This window comes from Neolamprologus multifasciatus, chromosome 2 (genome assembly GCF_963576455.1).
Source record: "Neolamprologus multifasciatus chromosome 2, fNeoMul1.2, whole genome shotgun sequence".
Classification (NCBI taxonomy): Eukaryota; Metazoa; Chordata; class Actinopteri; order Cichliformes; family Cichlidae; genus Neolamprologus; species Neolamprologus multifasciatus.
In genome coordinates, this window is record NC_140440.1 from 21033850 (window position 1) to 21059455 (window position 25606).

Sequence of the window (25606 nt, forward strand, 5' to 3'; positions counted from 1 at the left end):
CCCCCGTAAGCTCGATCCTCAGCAGGATGCTCATTGAAGTTTTTTTTTTTTTTCTTTCCTCCGTCTTGCTTCATTTGCACTGCTAATCACACGAGGTGAACCGTGGTTCACCCGCTAAATCCCGACAGATGATAAACCTGATCCTCCCTGTCTTTTCTCCGGCCTCTGTGGTCGTCTACAAAGGCCGATATGGGACTCTGGACTCCAGAAAGGAGTCGCCCTCCTCGATCCACCTCTGAGGGCGCACGAGCCACAAATCAGCCCACGCTGCCTGATAAAAGAACCGCTGGGATGGATCGGAATGTGGTGGGAGATAGCAGTGTCATGTCAAAGGCCGTGAGGGTCCAAAAAAACATAGACTAGCTCTAGGAGCCGTCTTTGAGTGACCTTGCTGCGAGAGAAACCAGAGGTGAAGCAATGAAGCACGTCGACGAACTCGACGTTCACTCACGCTGACGTGTACAAAATGTTTGTAATGCATTTACATTTTTAAGTGTGCGAGGCTCTCGTGTGTCTGTGCGGCTCTCTTATACCATATCCATTCATCCTCCCCCAAGAGAGGAGCTTCATTTTTGCTGACCTTTTCAATACGGCCTCCAGAGGAGAGTTATGACAGCTGAGCGAGCCCGGTGTTTCTCGGCACAATAACACACATCAAAGATGGAGAAACCAACAAACAAACAATAATTCCTACTGCAGGCGCAGCGTTTCCCCTCTCAAACAGGCGATGCAAAACAAACCAAATGAGGCAATCTAAGTCAGAAGGAACCGTACCGGTGGACGGGAAGGATGCAGAGTCCAGGCACTGACCCAGGTGAGAAAACTGCCTTCAGGCTAATGATGCTGCTTGTATAATAATCAGGTGTGAGCAACATCAAAAGGGAAAAATTCAGCTAAACGTGGATTAATTGTTACAAGATGTCAGAAAGCAGCTTCCATCAAAAAGCTGAGAGATATTACTCAATTGACGACAAAAACAACCCCCCCGAAAAAGAGATCCTGCAATAATCAGCGATTGGAGCTTTTTCTCGCTCAGTAACTAACTGATGATGTGTTGCAGCGATGGAGAGATTATAATGTAAAGGCAGTGAGATAGAGGGCAGAGAGAGAGATGTCAGTGAAAGAGACAGAGGGTGTACTTGTGATGGAGGACAGAGTCGACGTCGGTCCATCTGTTGTCCACAAAAACAAAATCTGCAAAAAGCAGAACAAAGACAGACAGAGAGAGGACAGTGCACAGGTGTGTGGGCGTGCACGTGTCCCTGCGATCGTACACGTGTGTGTGTGTGTGCCCGCGTGTGTGAATTTTTGCACATTAACGTGTGAGCCTGTGTGCCTGGGCCCCGGGGGAATCTCCTGTACCTGCTAACATGGAGGCGACTGAGCAAAGCTGACTGCAGCTGACATGCAGTGTAAAACGCACATGATCAAACCTGAGACACATGGTGGCACATGGGCAGATGGATTATATATTATATATTTTATATATATATATATATATATATATATATATATATATATATATATATATATATATATATATATATATATATATATGTGTGTGTGTACATATGTTTATATTGTTTTTTTTTTTTTAGATATATAGCAATATTAAAGTGGGTGTGGGGAGTATAATGGAGCTGATGTGAAAAGTGCCAGGGCTCCAAGCAAGGCTCCAAAACCGCAATTCGGCTTCTCGGGCATTGAGGCCAGGCTTGCAACACAAGAAGCAGGGAAAGAAACACGCTTTTTCCTCCCTTTCCCCCCGTTAACCACCCAAAAAACCCCAATCAGAAAAACACAGCAGACCACAGAGAACATGCTGCTGATTACATCCTAATATGCACAAAGGCAAGCAATTGACACGCGTATACAAACATGCACAAACACACACACTGATTACATCCTCTCTTTCTCCTCTCTCCTGATCCTTGGTATCGTTTACACGGTAAAGACGGCGCTGATCGAGGACCAGTGTTTTTTTGGCACAGGCCAGCAAAAGAGCTCAGGAGCTTAACCTCTAGTCCGATGAGCGGAGAGAGACTGAGGCTCAGGATCCCCCCCACCGCCCCACCGCCTTGGTGCCCCCAAGCACAATATAAACAGCTACAACACAGACAGACACACACAAAAATGTCTAGCTTACTCGAAACAGTTTCCTGAAGAATCTGTCACTGTGCAAGAGGGATGGGAGAGGGTGGAGGGGTGATCTTAGGAGGAGAGAAAATAGGTGGAACAGCAAAGGCGGATGGAGAGGTAGATTAAGTTGCACGGAAGGGGGTTGGGGGGGGGGGGGGGGGGGGGAGACGAACAGAAAAGAGATGGAGAGAAATTGGACCCATGGGTTTGGGGGGGAAAAAACATGTACGAAATCATCGAGTCGCTGCGAGAGGCGGCGCGAGCCTGAACTCAAAACGCAACACATATTCATTTGAAGACACGTTTCTTTTCAGCATCCATCCATCCAAACAACCAATCGTTGTGGCACCCGTGCACAAGCTCCCGACAGCGTGCACGCTTTTCACTCGTGGGACAGCTGACTGAGAATATCTCGTGCTGAGCTACAGCACAATGCATACAGCAGCTTCTATTAGGCAAGCAAATCTGTGGAGAGGGAGAGAGATGGAGGACGGATGTGTGCGAGCAGATTGTGTTTTTGTGCAAGCATCTATTTGCAATCTAGTGTGAGCTTATGAGTATATATATATTTGAATTTGCTTATGTGGCTTTGTGCTTATTTATGCCTGTGTGTTGGGCGCGCATGCATGCACACACAAACGCACACGCTTCTTGTGTGTTTGTCTGCTCCTGTTACTGTGTTTGTGTGCCTGTGGTCGTGCTGGAATGGAACACGGACATTTTGCCGCTGAGCTGAATTCACAGAAACGGGTTTGGTCCTGGCCTGCAGAGCAGTATTTAGACTCTGTATTTATGCGTTGGACAACCACAGCAATCTCTATCACCGCCTTGTGATTCATGTTTGTTTGCTTTGCTCTGTGTTGATTCGATTCCATCAAGAAGTTGCCCCCCTCCCCTTCTATCTCGTTCCCCTAAAACTCTTCCCACAGAAATGTTCACGCCATACCCGGTCAGAGTTTCATCAGCCACCCCTCATCGGAGCTGACCAAGCACGCAGTGGGTTTCCATAGCGAGGATGCGACATTAAAACTAACAGCCTCTATAATTATACATCCATATTTCTCCGATGAGTTTGTGTAAACAAGTCCGGGCTCCAGCTCGGGGGAGGCGGACTTCTTGGCAGGCCCTGGCTGAGGGTGCCACTGAATGGCTGTCGGAAAACAAAGCCATTTCAGAGTGTGCCTTGGAAAAGACAAACCGCTGTTCTAGGGATGGTGGAGAGGCAGAGCGAGCTCCATCTGACAGACACAGAGCTGTGATTTGAGCTCAGTTATTGGCCAGAGAAGAAAGACACTGAGAATATGTGTTGTTGGCAACGCAGAGGGCAAACAACCTCAGACAATCTCTGATGGAAAAGAAAATATGCATTTCCAGAGTGTTTTAGATTACGGGCCTTCATTGTTTTATCCCGTGTTTCTGCTTGCGTGGTTTTTTTTTTTAAAGCGATACGCCATTGTCCAGTATAATTTGCCTTATGGACATTGACGCTCGTCTTTCCATGTCCTACATTTACTTTTCCTAATCATCGCGGACTCCAAAAATGCAGCTACCCAGCAGTCTTAATATGCCTCCCCTTCTTTTTGCCTGAAGCTATTTTAGGGGTTGTAAAAACCACAGAGGTTGTTTCAGCATAGAGGATGAAATTAAAACAAGCCCAGGAAGCCACGTTTGACAACTGAAAATCGCTCCTGGAGAAATAGTAATTCGACAAATGAGTTTGTGCTAGATGAGAGGGTTGGAAAAAAAAAACTAAAAAAAAAAAAAAAAAATCAACAGTGTTGTTGCTTCTGAGTCAGCTCTGCGGTCTCTCGTGGCCTCTGTGCTGAGAGGAGATCTAAGATAGCGGTTAACAAAAACGACTTGAACAGACTTCCCACAGCACCTGCAAATGCACACACACACACACATAAAATTTTGAAACGTGAGAGCAGAGGACGGATGGTTTAAGGGGTGGAAACGAGGAATGACATCGCAGGAAAGAGCAGAGCGCGAGGCCTCGCATCCGTGCAGGATAAAAATATTCTAATAAGATCAGCGCGGAGCACAGCCGAGGAGGGATGAGTGTCTGCGTTTGGGGGATGCACGGAGAGGACTAATTGAGATGAATACATGAATATATCAGCTTCATCTAGCAGCAACGGGTTCAGTCGTAACCAATGGTTACCATTCAGTTGTACAGTCACATGAGCAGCCCCCCCCCCCTCCACTTACCAAAAAAAGCCCCCCCCCCCCCCACAATCCTTCAATGCCCCCCCCCCCCCGCCCCGACTCTAAACAAACTCTTCTGTAATAAACGAAAGGCAATAACCAGCGACAATCATGCTGTGCCTGCTAACCCTCTCTGAATGAAATATCCAAAGGAGAGCTAGCAGAGGCGGCCCGGATAGATTTGCAAAGCAAGCAGAAAGTCATATATTACACTGGCACTCTAATAAACACTGGGCTATGTTCACTCACGGGGGAGGGTGGTGGTGGTGGGGGTTAAATCTCCTTAGTCCAGGCCATGATGCTTCACCGGTGATAACCTGACCTGTTAGCGGGGTTTACTTTTGAAAATGGAATCCTTTAAAGCTTACTGATTAGCCGCTTTAACCTGTAATCAGTAACATCAATGACAGTTATTTAGTCAATCAACAACTATTACTCTCTACGATCAATACTCAATAACTTTAAACACACACTGAACTTAATCATGTATGATTAAATTTAAGGGTTACTCGAGGCATCTTTTGTTTTTTGCTTCTTTTACGAATGCTATTTATAACTTTTGAATCAAAAGGATGTTAAAACTGCTTCATTAATATTGCTTTTAGAGTCTTTTATGCTTTTAAACTGTAATGTTTTACAAAACAGGACAGACAGAAATGTTTGCCAACAATACAAATTATTATTTCAGTGCCTGTCAGAGATTTTGGGGGGGGGGTTCTTCAATGTCCACAATCTGATAAATATGCAATGAAACAATACAGCTTTTGTTCTCTACTTATAATAAGTATGTAGGAGAGGCCATAATTGATGCAAAAGGAAAATCCTACACGGAGCCTCTTGCTTGTAATTAAAATATTTCAGTGTGATTTTTACAGAGGGAGGCTACCAGATGTTAACAGTTATCATTTCTTGACAAAAAAATTCATTTAATTGCCAGTTAAGAAATGTGCGAGTTATTTGCATCTCTATAATCTGACAATCAAAATGCCTTTGTGTAGTTTAAATGCTCAGCTGACAACTGCAGCTGCCTTGTTTCTGAGTGCCTGTGATTTGATTATGGTAATTTTATGTTAACTCTAAAAGATGACATTTAACACTTTTTTTCTAATCAGATTACTGTTATTGCGCTACATCATAATCGAGCCACTAGTGTCGATGTATATTTATTCGGCTGTGTACGTGCCTTTGCATTTGTATGCGTGTTTCCAGCTTCCCAAAGTCGTGAACCTTGCATTAGTGCATGCGAGGTATGATAGAGAGTTTATGTCCTTGCATTCAAATGTGGGGCAAGGGAGGATCTTGTGATCTTCTGCAGCCGAGCCCAGGGTTTCATCCTCAACCTCCAACAACTCCAAGGCCAAAAAAAAAATTCTTATATATGCGAATGTTATCCAGGGGGAAGATGACTGCTATAAGTGGTGGTTGGTTCTGCCGGAGGTTTCTTCCTGTTAAAAGGGAGTTTTTCCTTCCCACTGTCGCCAAAGTGCTTGCTCATAGGGGGTCATATGATTGTTGGGCTTTTCTCTGTATCTATGAAGCGCCTTGAGGCGACATTTGTTGTGATTTGGCGCTATATAAATAAAATTGAATTGAATTGAATTGAATTGGATGGAGGGGTATTATGTGTGGGCTGAAGCAAAAATATAAATAATAGAGATACTTATGTAGAGGAGAGTCCACATCAAAAAGCATACTATGAGGCGTGAGCACCACGGAAATGAAAAAAAAAAAATCATCTCAGTGTGTCAAATGCAGTTTGTCAGATATTCTCGAGCAGTGATTTTCAAATACTGGATAAGCACCCATCTTTAAGTGTTTTGGGAGATAAATACGGCTCTTTCGTGACTGACTTATTCTCAGACGACAACAACAGTCTCTTTCTGTTTCCAGAACAAACAATCAGAAGGTGTTCCGACAGATTTATGTGGAAAGTCAAAGAAATAAAATCAGCTTGACTGTTTGCTGTGAGCAGAAACAATGTTTTTGGGCTTTTTTTTTCTCCTCCTTTTCGGTTGCTCCCCCCCTCTCCCCGTTCCTGCCTACTTTCTCTCTTCCAGTGGGGCATATCTTGTGGAGGTGAGACAATGTGTGCTCCACTGCGGCAGCATTCTGGTGGGGAAGTATGTGCGTGTCAGTGTCCATGATGGTACACTGTGATGGAGAGTGACAGCTGTCGGGAAGCATCAGGCTTACTCTGCCCCGCTACACGGGAAGAGGAGAAGTGCACCACGATAGGTTGCCTCCGTCTCCTGCCTCGTGGCCTTTTTTCCCTTATATCTAGCAGAGCTTTACCGGCCCGGCTAACCACTGCAAACGTCTAACCAAGCAGTCACGCTACATTATCTCAATGAGGAGCGAATGGGAGAGAAAATGAAGGGACTATTTTTTTTTTGGCTCCTGCTAGGTGACATATAAAGAGTGCCTATGTATATATTTGTACAGGCGTGTATGCTTGTCCTCCCTCTCTCTCTTACCGCTCTGTTGCTCATTTTCCCCATTATATTTCCTTTTCCTTTAAAAGCCTCCTGTCTAAAATCACCTCTCTCCTGCCTCTAACCCCTAAACGCGCCGCAGTCATTTTGCTCACAAACAGCTCGTTCGAAATCCACGTGTTTAGACAACGCAATGAAATATAACCAGTTTGTCCCCTTTTACACCTGGATGGGGTGGGAATGTGTATGTGTGTTTATGTGTGTGTACATAGCTGGCATGGGGGAAACTGAAGGTCTGGGATTAAGATCAGTGCAGGGTTATCATTACTGACCTCCCTGCTGTGTTTCCGTGACCCCTTTGGCCATGAATTTTGACCTTTAAACCCACCATGACTCCTGTAAAAGCGGGGCTGGGATGAGTGGACGGGATCCCCTGTGGTGATCACCAGAGTCAACACACACGCTCACCATTTGGTGCTTACTTTACCCCAAACCTTTTGTTGCCTATTCTGCCCCACGGTAAGAGACGAGGTAAAGGATGGGAGTGGGGGTGTGCGAATGATAAAGGGGCTAACAGAGCCACGGAGTCAGACTGGAGGTCGGGTGTGGACAAGAAAAAGACTGGCAGTAGATTGAGTGGAATGTCCACTCCCCTGTGCGTCTTCTTCTGATCTCAAACGGTGTCTTTCCCGTCTGACCGTTAATCAGAGCAGATAAGCCAGGTCATTATACACAGAGCAGATTTACACCGCTCTGCTGGCTGACCGGACCACATTCCCACAGAGTCACTGGGATAACCTACTCACATCTTCTAGGCAGGGATAAGCTTGCCTAAGGGGGCCTCAACACACACACACACACACACAGTGCACTGCTGCACAGGTAAAGCAGGCGGTGCGTTCAATGCAGGTACTTATTCTCTCTTGCGCCCTCAAGGAAATGCACACATAACACACACACACACACATATGCGCCAGCCACGCATGGCCATTATCTAAATGATAGATGAAGTGTGTCACGGTGTATGCACAGGCTGCGGTGGAATAAATAAAACAAGCTTTTCCTGTTGCAAAGGACAACAACATTACCATAATACCAAGACAAATACTACATCCGATTACTGCTGACACGAAAACGTTACAGTATATGAGCCTAATAATGATCCACCATCAGGCTGGATTCTGCACGACCAGACTCCCCCGTGAAGGATTTACAACTGCTTCTGTGAGAAAACACTATGGAGAGAGTGTTAAGTGCTCCTAATGCTTACATAAAAAAACACGCATCAGCAGGAATGCTGTTACGGAGCAGAGACACAAGAGAACGTTGCAGAAAAGCTCATTCGAGCTAAAGTAAAGCTGATGTTCGCTCAAACCGCAGTCGAGATGCACGGAGATGCATGTGCCATTAATAAAGTTCGCTCAAATATTTATGAAGTAATCGGGAGACAATATGCGGAGAAGCTCTGCGAACAGCTGGTTAGCAAAACTTTGAGGAAGACGCCCAAAAATAAAAATAAAAAATGCCCAAGGTGTTATCTGCAAGACATGTGGGCGTAATAAAGCTCAAAGAAATATTTCTAAAAGACCACGAGAAGCGTTGAAACAGCAGCCCACCCCTCTCTAAAAACGTCCCTTGATAACATCACAAGCTTCATGCTTCTCTGCATCCCCGTTTGTGAGGGGGAGTTCGCAAGTATCGATTGAACCGCTACACATGAAAAGAGAAACATATGTGCGATTTAATTTGTGTGTGTGGAGAGTGTGAAAAAAACAGAAGCCACTTGTGAGACTAAAATCTACACATCTGAACTTTGGAGATGTTTTATACCCAAAGTTTCATTTTATACAGTTAAACAATACAAGGAAGACTTATGTTCTTATTTGGGAAAAATGTAACATAAGGAGATTAATCGTGTTTTGTGAATATTTGGAAATATTAAAAAAGTTAATTATGTGTTGGATAAAACACTGTTATGTATCACGCCTCATTAGAGGAGACTGGTACTGGGTCCATGTTTTCCTGCAGTAATTTCTCATTGTGCCAGTCATCCTCTGGCATACAGCAGCTTGTTGCATGAGTTTAGAGAGTGTGTTTCTAAAGTCAGAGTCATCTCTAATAGTTTCAGAATAAATCACAGATGCAATGAAGACTTTGACTGACTGTTTTCTGAGACAAGATCAAGCAAAGCTTGACGTCTAATTTTAGAAATGTTTTAAAGTCAGACAACTTTTAAAAAAAATACAAACAGAAGATAAAATTAGAGCCTAAGTAAGCGAAACAAGGCCTTATTTTCCTTTATTAGCTCAGTATGTTATTATGTGCAGAATCACATTAAAAAGACAAAAACAGCAAGTGTTTCATCTTTTTGCAGATTGAAATCATTAGCTCCATCCCCGATAAAGACGACATTTGATGACGTTCTGAAACCTCAGTGTATATCAGTAAAGACGTGGTGGTGGTGCAACTTCTGATGCACATCTGTGCTGATTCCTGCTTATGACAGAAACAGCTCAGTTCAGATAAGAGCTTCAAGAGTTCCTCCTAGTCGACTTTCAGGCTGCAGAGCATTAATGAGTGGTTCTAAACAAACATAATATACAGTAAAAATGCATGTTGTCTTTCGACTTTCCCGAATAAAACAAATTAACGTTGTTTTTTTGATAAGCTCATGCACGATCTGCCTCTGCAGCTCGGCTGGCTTATCAACAGTTAAAAGATGTCAGGTGAGATTTACTGTTACCACCAAGCCAAAACTAACAATGAATGTCTGCTGCAGTCTTATCAGAGTGCATTTAAGTGTGAATCATATGCTTTATGTTTTTTTTAGATCCCACTAGTGATAGAACTCCTCCAACGTCAGACAGAAAATAAGGCTGTTGAAGACATGATAATCCTTGTGTTGAAGGACGGCAAAAGGACAGTGAGTTAATAAGACATATACAAACCAACCGCCCCTACAAGTTAAACTGTTTGCAATGAAGTAAAGTACCTGAGATAAAACCCCTGTTTTTGTTTCTCTTTGAAGGCTTTGGGAGTTTAAACTGGAGGATTTTGATGAAAATGTTGCCAAGCCTCTTCTCATGCTGGCAAGGCTAGAAACCAAAAGAGGATCCATAATAGTTGCTTTAAATTCGTAATGATTTTATCTTCTAAATGTGTCAAAACTGCACTTTATATCTGGTTTTTCAGGTGTGAGTTTTTCAGGTAAATACAAATAATAAATGAGGTTTCAAGGCCAGATGCTCCACAGTCCAACCTGTAAATTTTTAGCAAGCTATATTTGATGCACAATTACTAACAGCTTCAATTCTGATGACTCGAACCTAGGGACGTCCTAAAATCCCAAAACATGGCATACGATGTATTTAGAGAGAAGCAGGATGAGGCGGCCGACCGGTATTGGTATCTTCCAGGGTCTGGGCTCCGGTTATTGAGGATTATCAGGACAACTTCTCCTATTCCATCAGGTTTAAAATGGTCCTGTCCATTTTAAAATGGCACGTTTCAGCCCAAGATCCCAAAAGTCTGACTTGTTTCTAAATCACCCCTTGTCAAACATCAACCTTTTTCCAAAGGTTCGGAGTAACAGGATTGAGGTTTTCTACATTCTCCAGGAGAAAGACCTCAAACCCACCAAAGAACCAGACACTGCTGTGCTTCTGGATTTTCCGGCTCCTCTAACCCCACCTGTTAAACCACTGGTCATTACTTCAGCGCTAAATTACTCAACCAGACACTTGGGTGAAGCAGATTTACACAGCCAAGTTTAGAGATAGACACGGTCCCATCAGTTTTTTCCCCCTGCTGAGCCTCAATCCTTAAAGGAAAATATAGTACGTAAAGGAGCAGTCCAACCACGAGAACTCCTTCCAGCTCTTACACCCACTGCTAACTCTGAGGTAATTACTACGGCATCAAATTACACGAGCAGGAATCTGTGTGAAAGGCAGCAACCGCCACCCAGTACAGTGACTGACCCAGTTCCTTTGACACCCTCTACTAAAAGTCCTTTACTCATACACAAACCAGTGAGGTTACAAATTAAAAGATCTGTCCTAAAGCCAACCAGAGAGCAAGACTCTGCTATTGTTCCAGCGTCACTGCAAAAATAGTCACCTATAATAAGGAAGCAGTAATAATTTATTTTGACAGTGTCTAAAAAATATGTGTAGGGGAAGTTTGCCCAATCTACAATCTTTAATTTTTTAGTAAGTAAATTTAACACTACACAAGCATTATTATTAAAGAAAATATGGTAAAAGTACACATTAGATGGAAGGGCAAAAAACTCCAATTCTACAAGTTTGTAATTTCTTAATAATTTTCCAGAATATTTTCCCAAAAATAGCTTTACAGTTTTACTTTACTTTTGGCACTAATTACAGAGAAAATACACATTTCCGTAAAAGAAAAGCTACATTTAAGCCCAAACTGTTCACTATTTATTTATCTTTGCAAACTGAAGTCTCCATATATGTTCAGCTGCCTCTCTGTGACAAATTTGGCATTATCGCACGCCCATCTGTCTGAAACGTTTCGCTCTGGTGATGAAAAGGTTCACTCGAGTTAGTGGAAGCGATCAAATAAGAGTGCAACAAATGCACTGTATTTTTGCATTTCCATCACGTAGAAAAAAATAGTACTTTTTTATTTTTTAGGAAATTTAATGAAATATTACCTCATATTATTATAATATAATTGCATTCTAATTATTTATGTTGTGTTAAATTAACCTTTATTTAACTTCAAACAGCATATAATAATATGCACACAAATGCACGTATGTAAAGTAAATATACACACATACATGTTATAAAAGACTGAGGTCCAACATAATAAACTTCAAAGCTAAACAAACTAAAAACAGTGTATTAAGTAACTGTCACAGTCATCTCAGACCAAACAAGGGCAGTAATGTTCAGGCTTAAAAAGATTTCCAAAAGATTTGAAGCCTTTTCTTCTGTATGAGCTCGAGGAAAAGCTAGAATAAATAAGTCAACTGCTTCCTGTGCTTTTTTAGACAGCTGGCGGTCAGTAAAACAGAAACAGACAAGTGTTTCTTTTATTACTGACGTTTTAGCAAAAAAGCAATATTTAAACCTAAAACGCTGCATCTAGTGGGAACTGCAATATAGCTGCTTTTACCGTAGTGTTGTTCTCTGTAAAACAGCAGTTTGAAAGAATAAAGTAGAATCAGGCTGAAAACTTTAAGTGAAATGTCGAAACAGTGCCCGAGCGCAGAACTAAATAGCAGCAGTAAATCTACTCGGTGACTTTAGACGACTGCAGAAAATTCTATTTTTCCCACCACAAAAATGTAAAAAATAAAAAACCCAACATTCAGCAGTCAGTCAAGGTTGCCACTTTAAGGTCCCGTAATGATATGGAACATTTCCATCCTAAACACCTAATACCGCTCTGCTCTCTAGCTGCTGCTGTGGTGCTGCTGCAGTGGCCATTAAAATGCAGTTTTCCTAGGAAACTCCCAGGTGTGACTGTGTGTAACTGAGTGTGAAGCAGAGATTATTACTCAGATCGTTCAGTCGGGCCTCTGCGGTTAAATGAAGGTTAAAAAGCTAAATATCAACAATAAATCATCTTTCACGACAAACTTACAGGTGATGTAGTAGTTGACGTTCCTCTTGAACTCCAAGCCCATGTAGTTGGGGCTGAACTCCTGAAATTTGATGGTGAACTTGATGTCCTTCTCGGGTTTGTTACAGTTGACCAGGACGTTAGGATCGAGGACTGTACTGCAGCTCTCCGCCTGCTCCCTCTTCACCAGATACAACTTGTAGTATTCGTAGTCTCTCCCTTGGTCCGCTTTGGGACAGATGATATCCAGCTTGTCCCCGATGTCGGGGTAAATCACCAGGCCTTTTCCAGCCACAAACCTGAGAGTGGGGAGGGGGCGAGAAAAAGAAAATAAATTGTTACAAACACATAAAAAACTAAGTCTGGAAAAGCAGGCGCATAATTCAGCAACAGTTTATACAGCCTTAATACTTTGAGCTGTCGGAGTTATGGGTTTAGATTTGTCTGGCATGGCCTTTTAGGCAGAGCGCAGTTAATTTAGCCCCGCAAAAACACTACATGTAGCAGCTTGACATTGTTCAGCATTAGTGTGTTTCACACAAATCCCCTTAAGTTCCTTCTCATACTTGGATATGAATCAAAGCATACCAAAAGTTTGCGAGAAGGGAAACAAGATGGCCTGACACAAAATGGCCGCCACAGAAACGGCCGTACGGGTGGGATTACATCACATTTTTGAAAAAAAGCTTCTTCATAATTTCAGATTTTTTAAGTTTCGGATAATACCAGCCTGTCGGCGTGGTATTCACATGGCATCTACTTCAGTAGCCTGCATCTCTGGAGGAAAACATTGTACCAGGGGTCTGCTGGGAGCTTACAGCTTCCCGGTTCATCTTCCCCTCTGCCGTGATCATCTACTGAAGGATTAAGATAATCCATCTGGCCTTACTGTACCTCTCCACCTCGCTCTCTGCTGCCAACTCAATCAGATCAGCTCTTGTTCTCCTTTATTCACTAAAGGTGGGGAACAGGAGGAGACCCAGTGTGTGTTTGTCTGTAAGTGTGTGTGAAGAGAGGAGGCGGAGGGGACACGCCAAGTACTAAGCAGTATGTTTGGGCAGTGGTGTGTATGTTTATGCACGCCTGCCTGTGTGTGTGTGTATGTGCGGTCAGCAAAATGGGCTGAGGTTGCAGTCTGATGTGGGGTGGGGGCTGGACGGGCTGAATCATTGTTCTGGACTTGTTTGAGGCTTAAAATGTCAACATGGTTCAACTCTGCTGTCCCAGTTAGCCAAGCATTAACCCAGACAGCCGGACTGACCACGGGTGTGTTTATGTACGTGTACGTGTCTGTGTGCGTGCGTGCGTCATGGGCGCAGACAGCGAGCACAGCAGCAGGGCTATCTGCTAGATCTGCCCATGCCAGCGGATTTAAGCAGGATTTAGCAACGCGCGATGCATTTGTTGTTTTTTCTGATCCCTTGTGTTTTAACAAGACATCAGGGGTTGGGCCCCTCTCTGTCCCCCCCCCCCCCCCCTCACAGTCTCTTCCCTCTTTTTTTTACCCTTCACAGTGTAATCTCACCTTATCTACAGCCCCTCATTTCATCGTCACACACATCATTTCACCAGTAAATAACTGACTCCTCAGACAGCCCCGGATGAAAGTAGAGAACTGATGCCTGATAGTGTAAGTGCGCGAGCGTGGTCGAGCTTATTGGGGGGAGGGGGAGGCAACGGCGGTGGTGGTGTTTGATCACCAATCTTCCTCCTCTGATGATGTTAAACGCTGGCAAACACCCACCCATTGTAAGAAATGATCTTTTAAAAAGTCTTCAATCTTCAGAAGAAACCCCCCCCCCATGAAAATTAACATGATTGGATTACCATTCATGGCCATTCATCTCAGACAGGGTCATTACCAAACATATGAGTTCATTCACAAAAGAGATATGAGATATAAGATAAGAGACATGCAAAGTGGTCAAAATCCTCTCTGTCAGTCCGGCTGAATATGATGTCATGAAAGCATGTGTGGGATGGTGGGTATGTGGGGGGGGGGTCTTATACAACGCTTGGAAGCGGGTGAGACGTTATTTGGCCGCCATTGTCTGAGGCTCATGGGGGTGGAGGTTGAGGGGAGGGGTTGTGCAAATTCAAGGGCCGATAAGAGAGAGGGAACTCGGGGTATCCTTTTGTCCTACGTCTCCCGACAATCTGCCTATTTTCAGCAGCAACAATTTGCATGCGCTTGTGTGCTCGTGCACTTGTGTGTATGCATGCATCCATGTTTTCATGCATGCGCGTGTGCGTGTGCATGTGTGTGTGTGCTGTGCCCAGTTACACGTGCGTATGTCTATGAAGACACAGACACAATCAGTCTCTAATTGGATCTACAAGATGCATCAGTGAGGCATAAACAAGTTTCCATGGCAACATTAGGCTTTGTTACTGACCACCCCTCCCCTCCCCACCTTCTCGCTATTCCTCCATCTACCCCCAGCCCCCTCTATTTCTACTCCACAATCTCATTCCCCATTGCTTTATCCTTCCCTCTCATTCACCTCCTCAACATTTCCCTCATTCCGATTTTCTCTCATCACCACCACCCCTTTCTCCATCCTCCCCCCGCTTCTCTCTCCACACACACACACACACACCTACAGAAAAACAAGCATGAAACCACAGAGCAGGGGGAAAAAGGAGAAAGAGGAGGCAAACATCATGATTACACTGCTGTTTGTTTCACTCAACAAGTAGCTTGCAGTTTCTGTTTTCTTTGTAGGGAAATTGTTGGCAATTTTTTGGGTTTTTTTGGTCAAATGTTCTGATTCAAACATTTAAAAGCCTGGCTAGCAACTAAAACGAGTAGCCTCACACTGGACTCCTCGCTTTTACAGGCCATTTATTCCGTTATCAAAGCGAGCCGCAACAATTTAGATGAATAATTAAGATTTCCAAAAAATCTTAATATCTTAATATCCCTGAAGGATTTCATCGTGAGCCGGCCCCTGTCATTGATTCAATTTTCCGAGCAGGCCTCCTAGTTGGCAGTTAGATAGCTATCCTAAGTGAATTCTCCGCTTCTGTTTCCCAGCCTTTGTTAACTGTCTGCTATAATGAGGCTCTGGCTGCTGTGGAGGTCTGGAAGCGCCATCGCAGATGGGAAAGAAGCAACATAAAAGAAATAGGGCAGCAATTAGTGTTTAGCCCAGTTTAAAAGCCCTCCACTTGGCAAGCTGCGGCCCAGCTCCAGTCCAGGATGTGAAACTAAACTGGTGGGCTGGGACTTTGTCTCCTGTTTGTCTCTCTGTTGGCTTAATCAGCGCCACTCCGGTGCTACACACAGCCACGCAATGAAGAGGAGGAGACGAGTGACTGAAGATTATTGTACTTTTGAGGAGGTCGAAAAGGGAAAAAAGGGGGTTGGCGGTGGGGTGGGGGTGAATTGCATCTTTCATTCATGTTGTCTGGAGACTTTTTAAGACCTGTTGATGAAAGAAGGTTGAGCGCACAGAGGAAGAGCTGTGCAGATACAAATAATGTTTCTGGGAAATGACCCTGAACGTGAGAGAGCCTTTATTCCCCTCATGTCAAACGAGGTGGATCTGCCTGAACCAAGCAAAATAAAGAGAATCATTTTCAAAACAACCAAATGAGGTTGGTTTTGTTTCATCTGGATGGCTCCACAGCATGCTGAATCCTGTAAAGAGCTTATGCAAACATACCTACGCTGTGGTGGAGAGGGAACAGAAAACAACGAAGCAAAAAGAGAGGAGAACCCCCCACCCTCCCACCCTTTTCTTTTTACATTCCAATGGTGAATATGAGCACATGATCTCAAATATGCTACACCCCCCACCCACCTTCCCATATGCGCGCACACACACACACACGGATGTGAGAGCACACAAAAGCACTGTGGGGTGCATCCTAGGCCTTCCCAGCTCAACTTCCCAGCCACCCCTATTCAAGCACCCTGCCCTCACCGACTTTCATATAAAACGCCGCCTACACTAAGGCCCACTCAAAACCCCTTACAGAGCCTCAATCTCCCCCCACCACCGCCATGTTCTCCACCCCCATCCAGTCAGCCCGAGCCTCTGCCCTGAGCGTTGCGCTGGCAGGCAGCCTCGGCCGCTGAATGAATGGACCCGAGGCACAGGAACTGAGAGAGAAAGGGGCAGAGACGGCTCATATCAACAGAATGGTGTCAAATTGATTTGTTCCTCCTGAGCAGCAGCTCGAACATGCCATACATATCAATTAAAATCAATTACATTTCTGCGACGTATACACAGTTAATTCCTCCGTGCCGGCCCCCAGATGCAGGCACCGGCTCTTCTCTTAATGTCTCGATTTTGCAGCTGGGCGCATAATTACTCTCTCGTTCTCTTCAGCCTTTACAATACATAAAACCATGTAAAATAACAAACATATGCACACTCTCCACGCACGACAACAGGTATTCAATTCCCCCTGATATCAGCGTGGTAATTATCACACCAGGAAATCTGTTCCCTTACCAATTACTTCTTCTCTCTCTGCATTATCCACACAATCAGCATGGCCGCCCCCACCCCCCACCTATTATTAGAGATTACACTTTCCAAACAGTGTGAGACATTTCCTAACATTTCAATCAATACTCCATAAGTTTGCCGCTCAAACAGATACTAGAGTCTCCCTGCAGTAAAGCAGGGAGACACAGTTATAACTGTGTCATAACTGTGTGACACAGTTATGCTTAAGTCTGCAAGAACACAAAGCCATGTTATGCAAAGAGCATTGTGGTTGAGCGCTTGTGTAAGATAGTGTGCGGCGGCAGGGATTTACAACAGATTCATTCACTCGAGGCAGTCTATGTTTTGTGTAATCACAGGCTACAAATGCGTCCTGTTCTCATTCAAGTCAATCAATATTAAATAATTGCCTGCTACCAGGGACTGCTTTGGCCTTTCATTTCCCTCTAGGTGCAGCCAACTGCTTGCGCGGCCTCGCAATGAAAACATTCAAATAGTGGGTTCTGAAATGGCTTCGCTCTTAATGTGGAGAGAGGAGAGAGAAGACGCAGCATGGTCGTTTCAGGCCAAAGAGAGTTTTGCCACTAAGTCACGTGAACGACGACAGAACCAGACCCCAAACCGGTCCGAAGCTTCGAGAAGGTGAGCTGGTCGCAGGGTTGCGCTCGTAGCCCGCAGCCCGACCCCGACCCCGATCGGTTGTATACATAGCTGGCTTCTGTCAGGCTGTCGCGGGGGCAGATGTTCTTAGGGAGGCCTGACTATAAACACACGCGCATAAACACACGCCCCGCAGTGTACACACACAGATTTCCTCACATGTCAAGCACAGTAAACAAGTCGCCTCCAATGCTCACCAAGGCCCCACACACACACATAAAGACACATGAGCAAACACAAGCATCCTGAAATTAAGAAAAACAAGGTCCATCTGGCCCCAGAACTGTTTAGTAAAGCAGGAAGGATTTGACCCTTATTATAGAAAAAGAACAACAAACTAGCCAGAGGGTAGCGATATTGGATAAACTATAAACTCCGGTCCAAGCTGCACTGTAGGCCAGACTTGGCAACAGTGACTTGCTGAAAAGTAGAAAGCTTGGTATTTTCCCTCCGGGCTGTCCCCATTAGAGGGACATAAATGACGATGTCAGAGGCAAAAAAAAGACAGACAGAATATCCTGAATTCCACCCTGCAGAGAACTGCTTTTGTATGTGTGAACACAGGCTTCCTTTTTCTCTCTCTTTCTCACAGAAACACACAAACACGACACTAGCTTTAGTTAGCTCAGTCAACAAGCTGGCATGCAGAGCAGATCCCATCCAGCGTGGCTCATAACAGTGGCAAACGGATGAGCTCCAACGCAAGAGCACACACCCCTCGTGTTCAAAAACGAGCCCCGTATGCTTGCCCTCTATCACTGTCACATGAAGGGCTAGCATAACACCATCAGCGGCTGTAATGAGCTAACAAGATGATGCCCAGATGGCCTTGCCACAAGTAGGACAGAAGTGGACGTTGTTTCCAGACGAACAAGCTGAAGAGCACTGTTGAGCGAGAGGAGTGTCAGAAGTCATTAGGGAGGAGAAAGAGCATAATCTGTTTCTTCTTATGGCCTCTGTGGTTTCTGTCAGAGCTGAGCCCATCCCTCCCTAAGAGCAGGGGAGTTAAGCGAGCATGGGTGTATGCGGCGTGATTGAACGTCATCCACGGTATCGCTGACAGCAAGAGAAGGCCCAGGCTGTTGCTCTCTGGGCCTCCACTTATTCATTCTTCAGCTCGGGGATTGAGCTCTTCCAGCTGGAGGGCTGAAGAGAAGAGAAGAGAAGAGAAGAGAAGAGAAGAGAAGAGAAGAGAAGAGAAGAGAAGAGAAGAGAAGAGAAGAGATTTGGCTCGGCTTGAGAGACATTGGGTCAGTTTCAGCCTGAGTTTAGCCCTCATTCTGAGGTTGCTCTGTGACCCAAACACACACAAGGCTCTTTCCTCTCCCTAGCCCCTTTTCCTGGCCACAACACAACACACACAGACACATACACACAGCCAGCTGCCTCCCATCACTGAGGAGCAGCCACAGATGGGCTCTGCATGCTCCGTAAAGATCTCTCCACAGGCCCAGTCTACAGTCACAGCCAAACCCGCCTGGCCCAAACTCACTGTATATGTGCTTGTGTGGCTATGTGCAGATTATACATGTGTCCATGCAGGCCTGAGTGGGTGATGGTGAGCGGGCCTGTGTGCCAGACGCCCCGATTGAGCCAAAGTTTGCGATGAATGTGCGTGTAAATGAGGTGTGGGGTGCTGGACGATCACAGAGAGAAGGATCCCAGAGGACGAGCTGCCGCAGAGCAGAGAGTCGAGAGCTGGACCGGGATGCGAGGCTATAATCAGTGCCGAGCAGGCCGAAAAGGGGGAGAAATCAGGAGAACCTCCCAGACGAACAATAGCATCCCTCACCCTCACCCCAACTGGGTTTCACTCCCACTTAAGGGAGCACAGGAAGAAACATGGGGAATGAAAAAAAACCCATAACCATTATCAAACCCACACAGCTTGCAAACATGCTACCAGAGGCCTTTTTGTGCTTGGTATCTCTAACTCCATCAATGAGCCCTCAGAAAACATTTTCATTAAAAAAAAAATTGCTGCTCAGTCACATGCACTAATAAACACATCCAACACACACACACTAAAACGTTAAAAAGTTATTTAATTTCTGTTCAGCTCATATACAGCCAGTCATGGTTAAATTCAATTGCTAACAATTGCCTTCCTATCTCAGCATGGTTAAAATTACTTGAGGGATCTCAGTTTTAGACTGAATAATGAAGCAAGTAAAAAAAGCTTATTGAGGATGAGGGTCTGGATACGGTTTGTTGCTAATTTTCCAAACTTGTGCTTCTAATAAAAGTGGCTCTTAGAAACACCGTGATGAAGTGCAGCTGCCCGGTTTAGAAATATTCTGGCACCCACACATCTGGGAATCAAATCAAATCACCAAAACACACTGGACACCCATTACTAATGTGGTTTTTCCTCTGAGGGATAGCTTGACATTTTGAGAATTTTGTTTATTTGCTTCCCATAAGGCTAGCTTAACCTAGCATAAAGTTCTAAATGTCATAAGAGAACATGTCACTTTAATGCTTCAGTTTATAAACATGAGATATGATCATTTCTAAGACCTTAAAGTGCATTTAGGTTACCCTGCTCTGTCCTATGTGACAAAAGTAAATAATTTCTCTGTTTAAAGTAAGCTACATTGATACTTGCTTGTTTTCCAAAAGGCTAGCTTAACCTAGCATAAAGTTATTAGTACAATAAGAAAACATTTAGTTTTAATCTCCAGTTTGTGTCATATAAAAATGGAATATGATAATTTTTAAGACCTAAAGGTCCATTTAAGTTAATTTGTGACATAGGACAGAGCCAGAATAGCCAATTCTCTTGATTTCTATTCTTTTTCTTTAAACACTTTAACGATACTTCTAGAAATGGTTAGCTCAACCTAGCATAAAGCTTTTGAATACCAAAAAATAACATGACATTTTCACTTCAGTTTGTGTCATATAAAATGAGATATATTGTAATAATTTGTTTATGCTTGCTTGCTAGCTTCATAAATAGCATAGTCTTTATCATAATTCTTAGCAAGAAAGAGCAAGTGATTATATATTCCAAAAGGTCAAACAGTTTCTAAATGAATCTGCCATAATGTGGTGATATATTAAGACTTGTGCTCTTTCTTCTAAAGGATTACTTGACTTTTTCAAAATTTTGTTTATTTGCTTCCCAAAAGGTTAGCTTAACATAGCATCAAGTTGTGAATGTGATAAGACATGATATCATTTTAAAACTGTATTTAGTGTTCTATATAAAAATGAGACCTGATCATTTGTAAGACTTACAGGTATATTTGAATTAATTTTTTCACATAGGACAAAGCCGGACAAACCATTGTTCTCAATTTCCAGTCTTATGCTAACCTAACCCATATGGAAAAGATATATATAAATCTTATAAAGTTTGTATCTGTCTTGTGTGAAACTTGTATGAAAAACATAAAAGAGTGAAAACAGATATAAGATCCTTAGAAAAATTATATTAATGAAACTTGTATGTTTTGGATACTTCCTAAAATAGTATACAAAAGTAATGAGAAAGTGGCCTTATATGATTCACTATATGAAGCAAGCCAAATCTGATGCAAGTCTTTTATAAGTTTTTTCTATTTCTTTCCCATATGGGAAACAAGCCTGATGTTCACTTTGATGCTTGCTTAATTAATGTAAATAATAATTATATATTCCAAAAGGTCAAATAGTTCTTAAATTAATCTGCCCTAATGTAATAACATATTAAGACTTCCAGAGTCGGGGTCTTATAGAAAGATTTGAGTTTGCCTCTATAGAATACAGAAATGAACCGCATGCAGGTTGAACTTTACAGCAGCTCTTTACGATCAAAGGGGAGCTACATCTATATTTTATAAGCCTGTATGTTGTTAACAGGTGTTAATATGACACAGCTACAGAAAATCTGCAATACTGGAAAGACACCAAAGCCTTCCTGGAAGAACAAAGAGAAGACATGGTGCACAGAAAGCGAATCAATCAATCTCTGCCAGAACACGTCTGGCTTTGACAGCGCAGCTCTGAACCCAGAAGTAAAAGATAGCACGCAGCAAAGTTCAAAATACTTCCATTGTTCATCTGTCAGTGTGAAAGACAATTGCACGGGAGAGGGAGGAAAAATACTAACACAATATTTATCTTGTGTCCCCTTCCATCCTGACTTACTCTTTTTTTAATGTATTCCTGCTATTGTGAGGAGTGCTGGGAGATGGATGGGTAGAGGAGTCCGGTAGGTGATATGTGTCTGCTACAAGCACTGTGCAGTCACTCACACATTTCCCCCTCCGTCTCCAATCTCGAGGAACGGCAATAATTCAGTCACCAACAAACAGCACCGGGTTTTTTTTCTTCTTCTTCTTTTTCTTTGTGGCATTTCAATTGTCGGTGGTTGGTGGTTTTTCTTCTGCATTGTTCTTGAAACTGCTTCCCTGGGAAACTGGGAAAGTCAAACAGCTGACGAGATGTCACCTCATGAACTCCCTCCTTAGTTTCACACACTCACAAACAACGACGTCGGCGATCTGACACACACTCACCCAGTTTCTCTTTTCTCCTTCCACAAACACACACACACAATTCTAAGGATCTCTCATCAACCGCGTGTCAAGCTCAATGACACACATCTCTGTCTAAACAGGCCATGAGCTGCTGCCTCTCACAGGCACTGGCTGTTGCCTTTCAAGGCCAGTGACTCTTGATCATATCAAATCGGACATGCGAGTCTTATGAAGGCTGCCGGTCTTCGCTCTTTGTTCGCGAGTCACGATAAAAGTCTCCCAGTGAACGTCTCTGGGTTTATCTTAGAGTGTGGACACATTCCTGAAAACCTTGTTTTCCATTTTGCCTCCAGCAGCAATCACTAAAAAAGTATGTGTGTGGTGCAATAAAACTTAAATTTAACAGTCATTTCCCCATAGCAATACCTGCTCACTGTGCATGCCCGTACCTGGGCTTTGCACATGCCTGTTGCAACTGGCGTTATATGAGAAGCACGTATGACCCGAGGAATCATCCGGTTGTTTGAACAGGGTTGTGAACACACACATTCTCACATGTGCATATATACTTACACATTCTTTAAAAGCCAACAGTAGCGAAACAAGAGAAGATAGGCCTCTCTGTATGCAGCTGACAGAGTGAATTACACAGAGAGCTAAAAACCACCGCTTCCCGTCTCACCCAACAGCACTGGATGGCTTTCAGATGGATTTCTCCGAATCTTGTACAAACAGTGAGTCAATATCGAGGTAATGGCCTATCGTTGAGGAAGAACAATTCACAAGTGATTTGCGGAGAAAATGTGTGTTTAGGGCACTTTGGACCGCACTCTGTCACCCAGCCGTAACTAGGGCGCTCTGCCAATAGGCTCCATTTGCAGGGCTTGACAAGAGTACTGCGTGCAGGTATTTGAGTATTCTACCCGACCCCTTAATATGTGCAGCCATTCCTCATCAGAGGCAGGCATCGGAAAAAGAAAAAATAATAATAATAAGAGAGAGAGAATTCCCACTGATGAATAGCTGATAATTCTGTTTCTGACGATTCAGGAAGCCATGAAATCAATGACAAATTTGCGTTATGAGCAAACGTACACGACGTTTTAATCCTTCCGCACTTTGCCTCTGATATTTATGCCCTTCGCGGGCGCTTTCATTATCATAGAGCGTGTTTAATATTTCTCAGCTGCGTGAGAGGGACCGCCACACTACAGATGATTGAGTGTGCTGGATTTAGTGTCGTTCTCCTTCCCTTTCTCCAGCTGTGTCCATGTACTTCAGGACATATACACACACACACACACAGACACGACAGAGTCAACTGTGAGAGAGGGCACCAGAGAGAAGGGGGGGAAAAAAGAAAGAGGGGAGGCGGGGAGGAGGGAGCAAATCTGAGGACGTGGTGCCAACCAGAGAGGCCCACCGTGCCTCAGTCCCATCTCTCCAGCTGAGGGCTTTGATTCGCCTGATTGTCTCCAATATTGAGACACACAATAAACACAACACTTGGCGGCCATTTGCAATTCTAATCAGCTCCTCTCAACTGGCCAGGACAACTCGGCTAGAGCCCTCTGAGATATCACTCATCTGACTGCAAAATAATGACACAATCATCGCCATGGCTACGCTCCTACTACATCCCATGAGCGGCAGCACAGAGAGGATATTAATACACAGGAGCACTTGGAGAACCAAACGAATTAGCAAAGAGATTAGCCAGATACCGGGTTAATGAATGTGCCACGCAAGGAAACGCGCTCACACCCACCTCCTCTTTAAAAAAATGAGGAGCAGCAAGCGGACAAGCTAGCAGGTCTACACCTGTTTCTGCAAGTGCATGCTGCAACAGGTTTGCTAAATAAACTATCTTCTTTCAACGCGAAATTCCGACTATGTAAACTTAGGCTGATTGTTTCTGGATAAGGCAGCGAGTTGTTAACTTTGATGGCACTATCTGTTTTTCAAATGCTCTGCAGAGTGCAGAAAAACCAGCATGCGAGCTCCGATGCGATCATTATCGAGTGAAACGTGAGCCTATATGTTGACACGGTGAAATACTGTGTTTCCTAGTGTTAAGAGGTTAACGTAATTTAGGACGTTTACGATAAGATAAGAGCGAGGGGGGAACGAGGGGTTTATCTTCAACAAACTGTCCCAAAAAATCCTACATCTGTGAATTCTAAAAAGCCCATCTGTTGGCTTTTCTCCCCCGTGCCGTTTGCACCGACTTGACAACATGACGGTAATAGATGCTTTGCAGATAAATGAGAGCAAAGTGACATGCAATCATCCAGCGTTTTAGTAGCCTTGATGTATTTGCTTTAACACGCAGGCGGAAGATGAGAAACTGAAATTTATTTCAGAAAATAACAGGCAGGTCTTATGAAACTGGTTATTAGACTTGCAAATCATTCCGATGATTCATAACGGGGACCATGCTCGTATGACCTCGTTTTTGTTTTTTATGTTTGTTTGTTTTTTCCAAGCATGCACAAGTGCATGCCTGCATAGGTTCATTTAAGTGTGTGTGTTGGTTTGTGAGGATTCTTGCAGGGGCATGTGAGCGACAGCCTGTCAGTGAAAGAGATGTCATTATCTGGCTGATATCTGTGTGAATTGTGACCGGGTGCAGGGTCACATCTCTAGTGGGAAGCTGACACTGCGGGCAGGAAGCATTACTATATGATTTTCCCTCCAGGAGGAAAACACTCATCACAATCAGCGACGCTACTGTTCAGGCCTCGTTTCGAGGTTAATTCAATATGGGCAGCATGCTAATGACAATAGCATGACGAATGCCTACATCTTAAAACCCGCTTTTTACAGGATACATGTTCTTTAAAATAACATAGTGGGGAATTTTTTTATGCTTTGTTCTCAGTGCCTTGAAAAAGAAGAAGGCAGGGGGGTTCAGGCAAAGCCCTTCCCTCCCTGTTCTTAGCCTTTGACTTTTTCTGTGTAACAACAATACACGGGGTTTTAGTTCAGTGTCCTGCAGTCGATCTGTTAGGCCACTGATAAGAGAAGCTGATGGATAGGTTTAATCAGCCAAGCCCAGGGATCAAGACCACGGGACAGATCAATCAAATGCTGTGTGGTTTCTAAAAGAAACTGCTTTTATCAGTGTCAGAAAGGACTCTCGCTGGATTTTTTTTATTTTTTTGTGTTTGCAGGAAGGAAGAAAGCAACATTAGCAAAGTAAACTAAATATAAAGAAACAAGGGAATGTATTTCAGGTGCATGAGTGGAAAGCTACACTAACTAAGCCCGGCTAAAAATAAGCGCAGCAGAGCAGAAAAAGAAACATCTGTAATCACTACGCTGAGATTGTTAAAACTCCTTGAGGCAACTCTCAGACAAAGCATAAAACGAAATGTCCCTGGTCTCTTATATACTAAACACCTCCTGACATAAACAGAAATAAAATGTAAAAAAAACAAAACCTTCTGAAACAGTGAAACTAAACCTGCACTGAAATCAAACAGGAAGCACAACAGAAAGACTGAGAGCTATCTCCAGCGCACAACAGATCTCTGTAGAAGAGAGCAACGATGAACTGTAATAACTAGGACGCGGTGCTTTTAATACACAGCTGCCTTCCATTTCTTAAAAGAAGCTTCTTATCGGAGAATTTGAGTGA

The 25606-nt window shown here is 43.7% G+C and overlaps 1 protein-coding gene across 1 annotated transcript in view; it reads right to left on the minus strand.

The window, feature by feature from the left end:
- Positions 1 to 25606, minus strand: part of efnb1 (ephrin-B1) — a 57462-nt gene that overhangs the window by 20001 nt on the left and 11855 nt on the right. The window contains exon 2 of the mRNA XM_085171835.1: positions 12399 to 12676. Coding sequence (XP_085027961.1) covers positions 12399 to 12676 — 278 coding nt within the window. The remainder of the gene's footprint in view (positions 1 to 12398; positions 12677 to 25606) is intronic.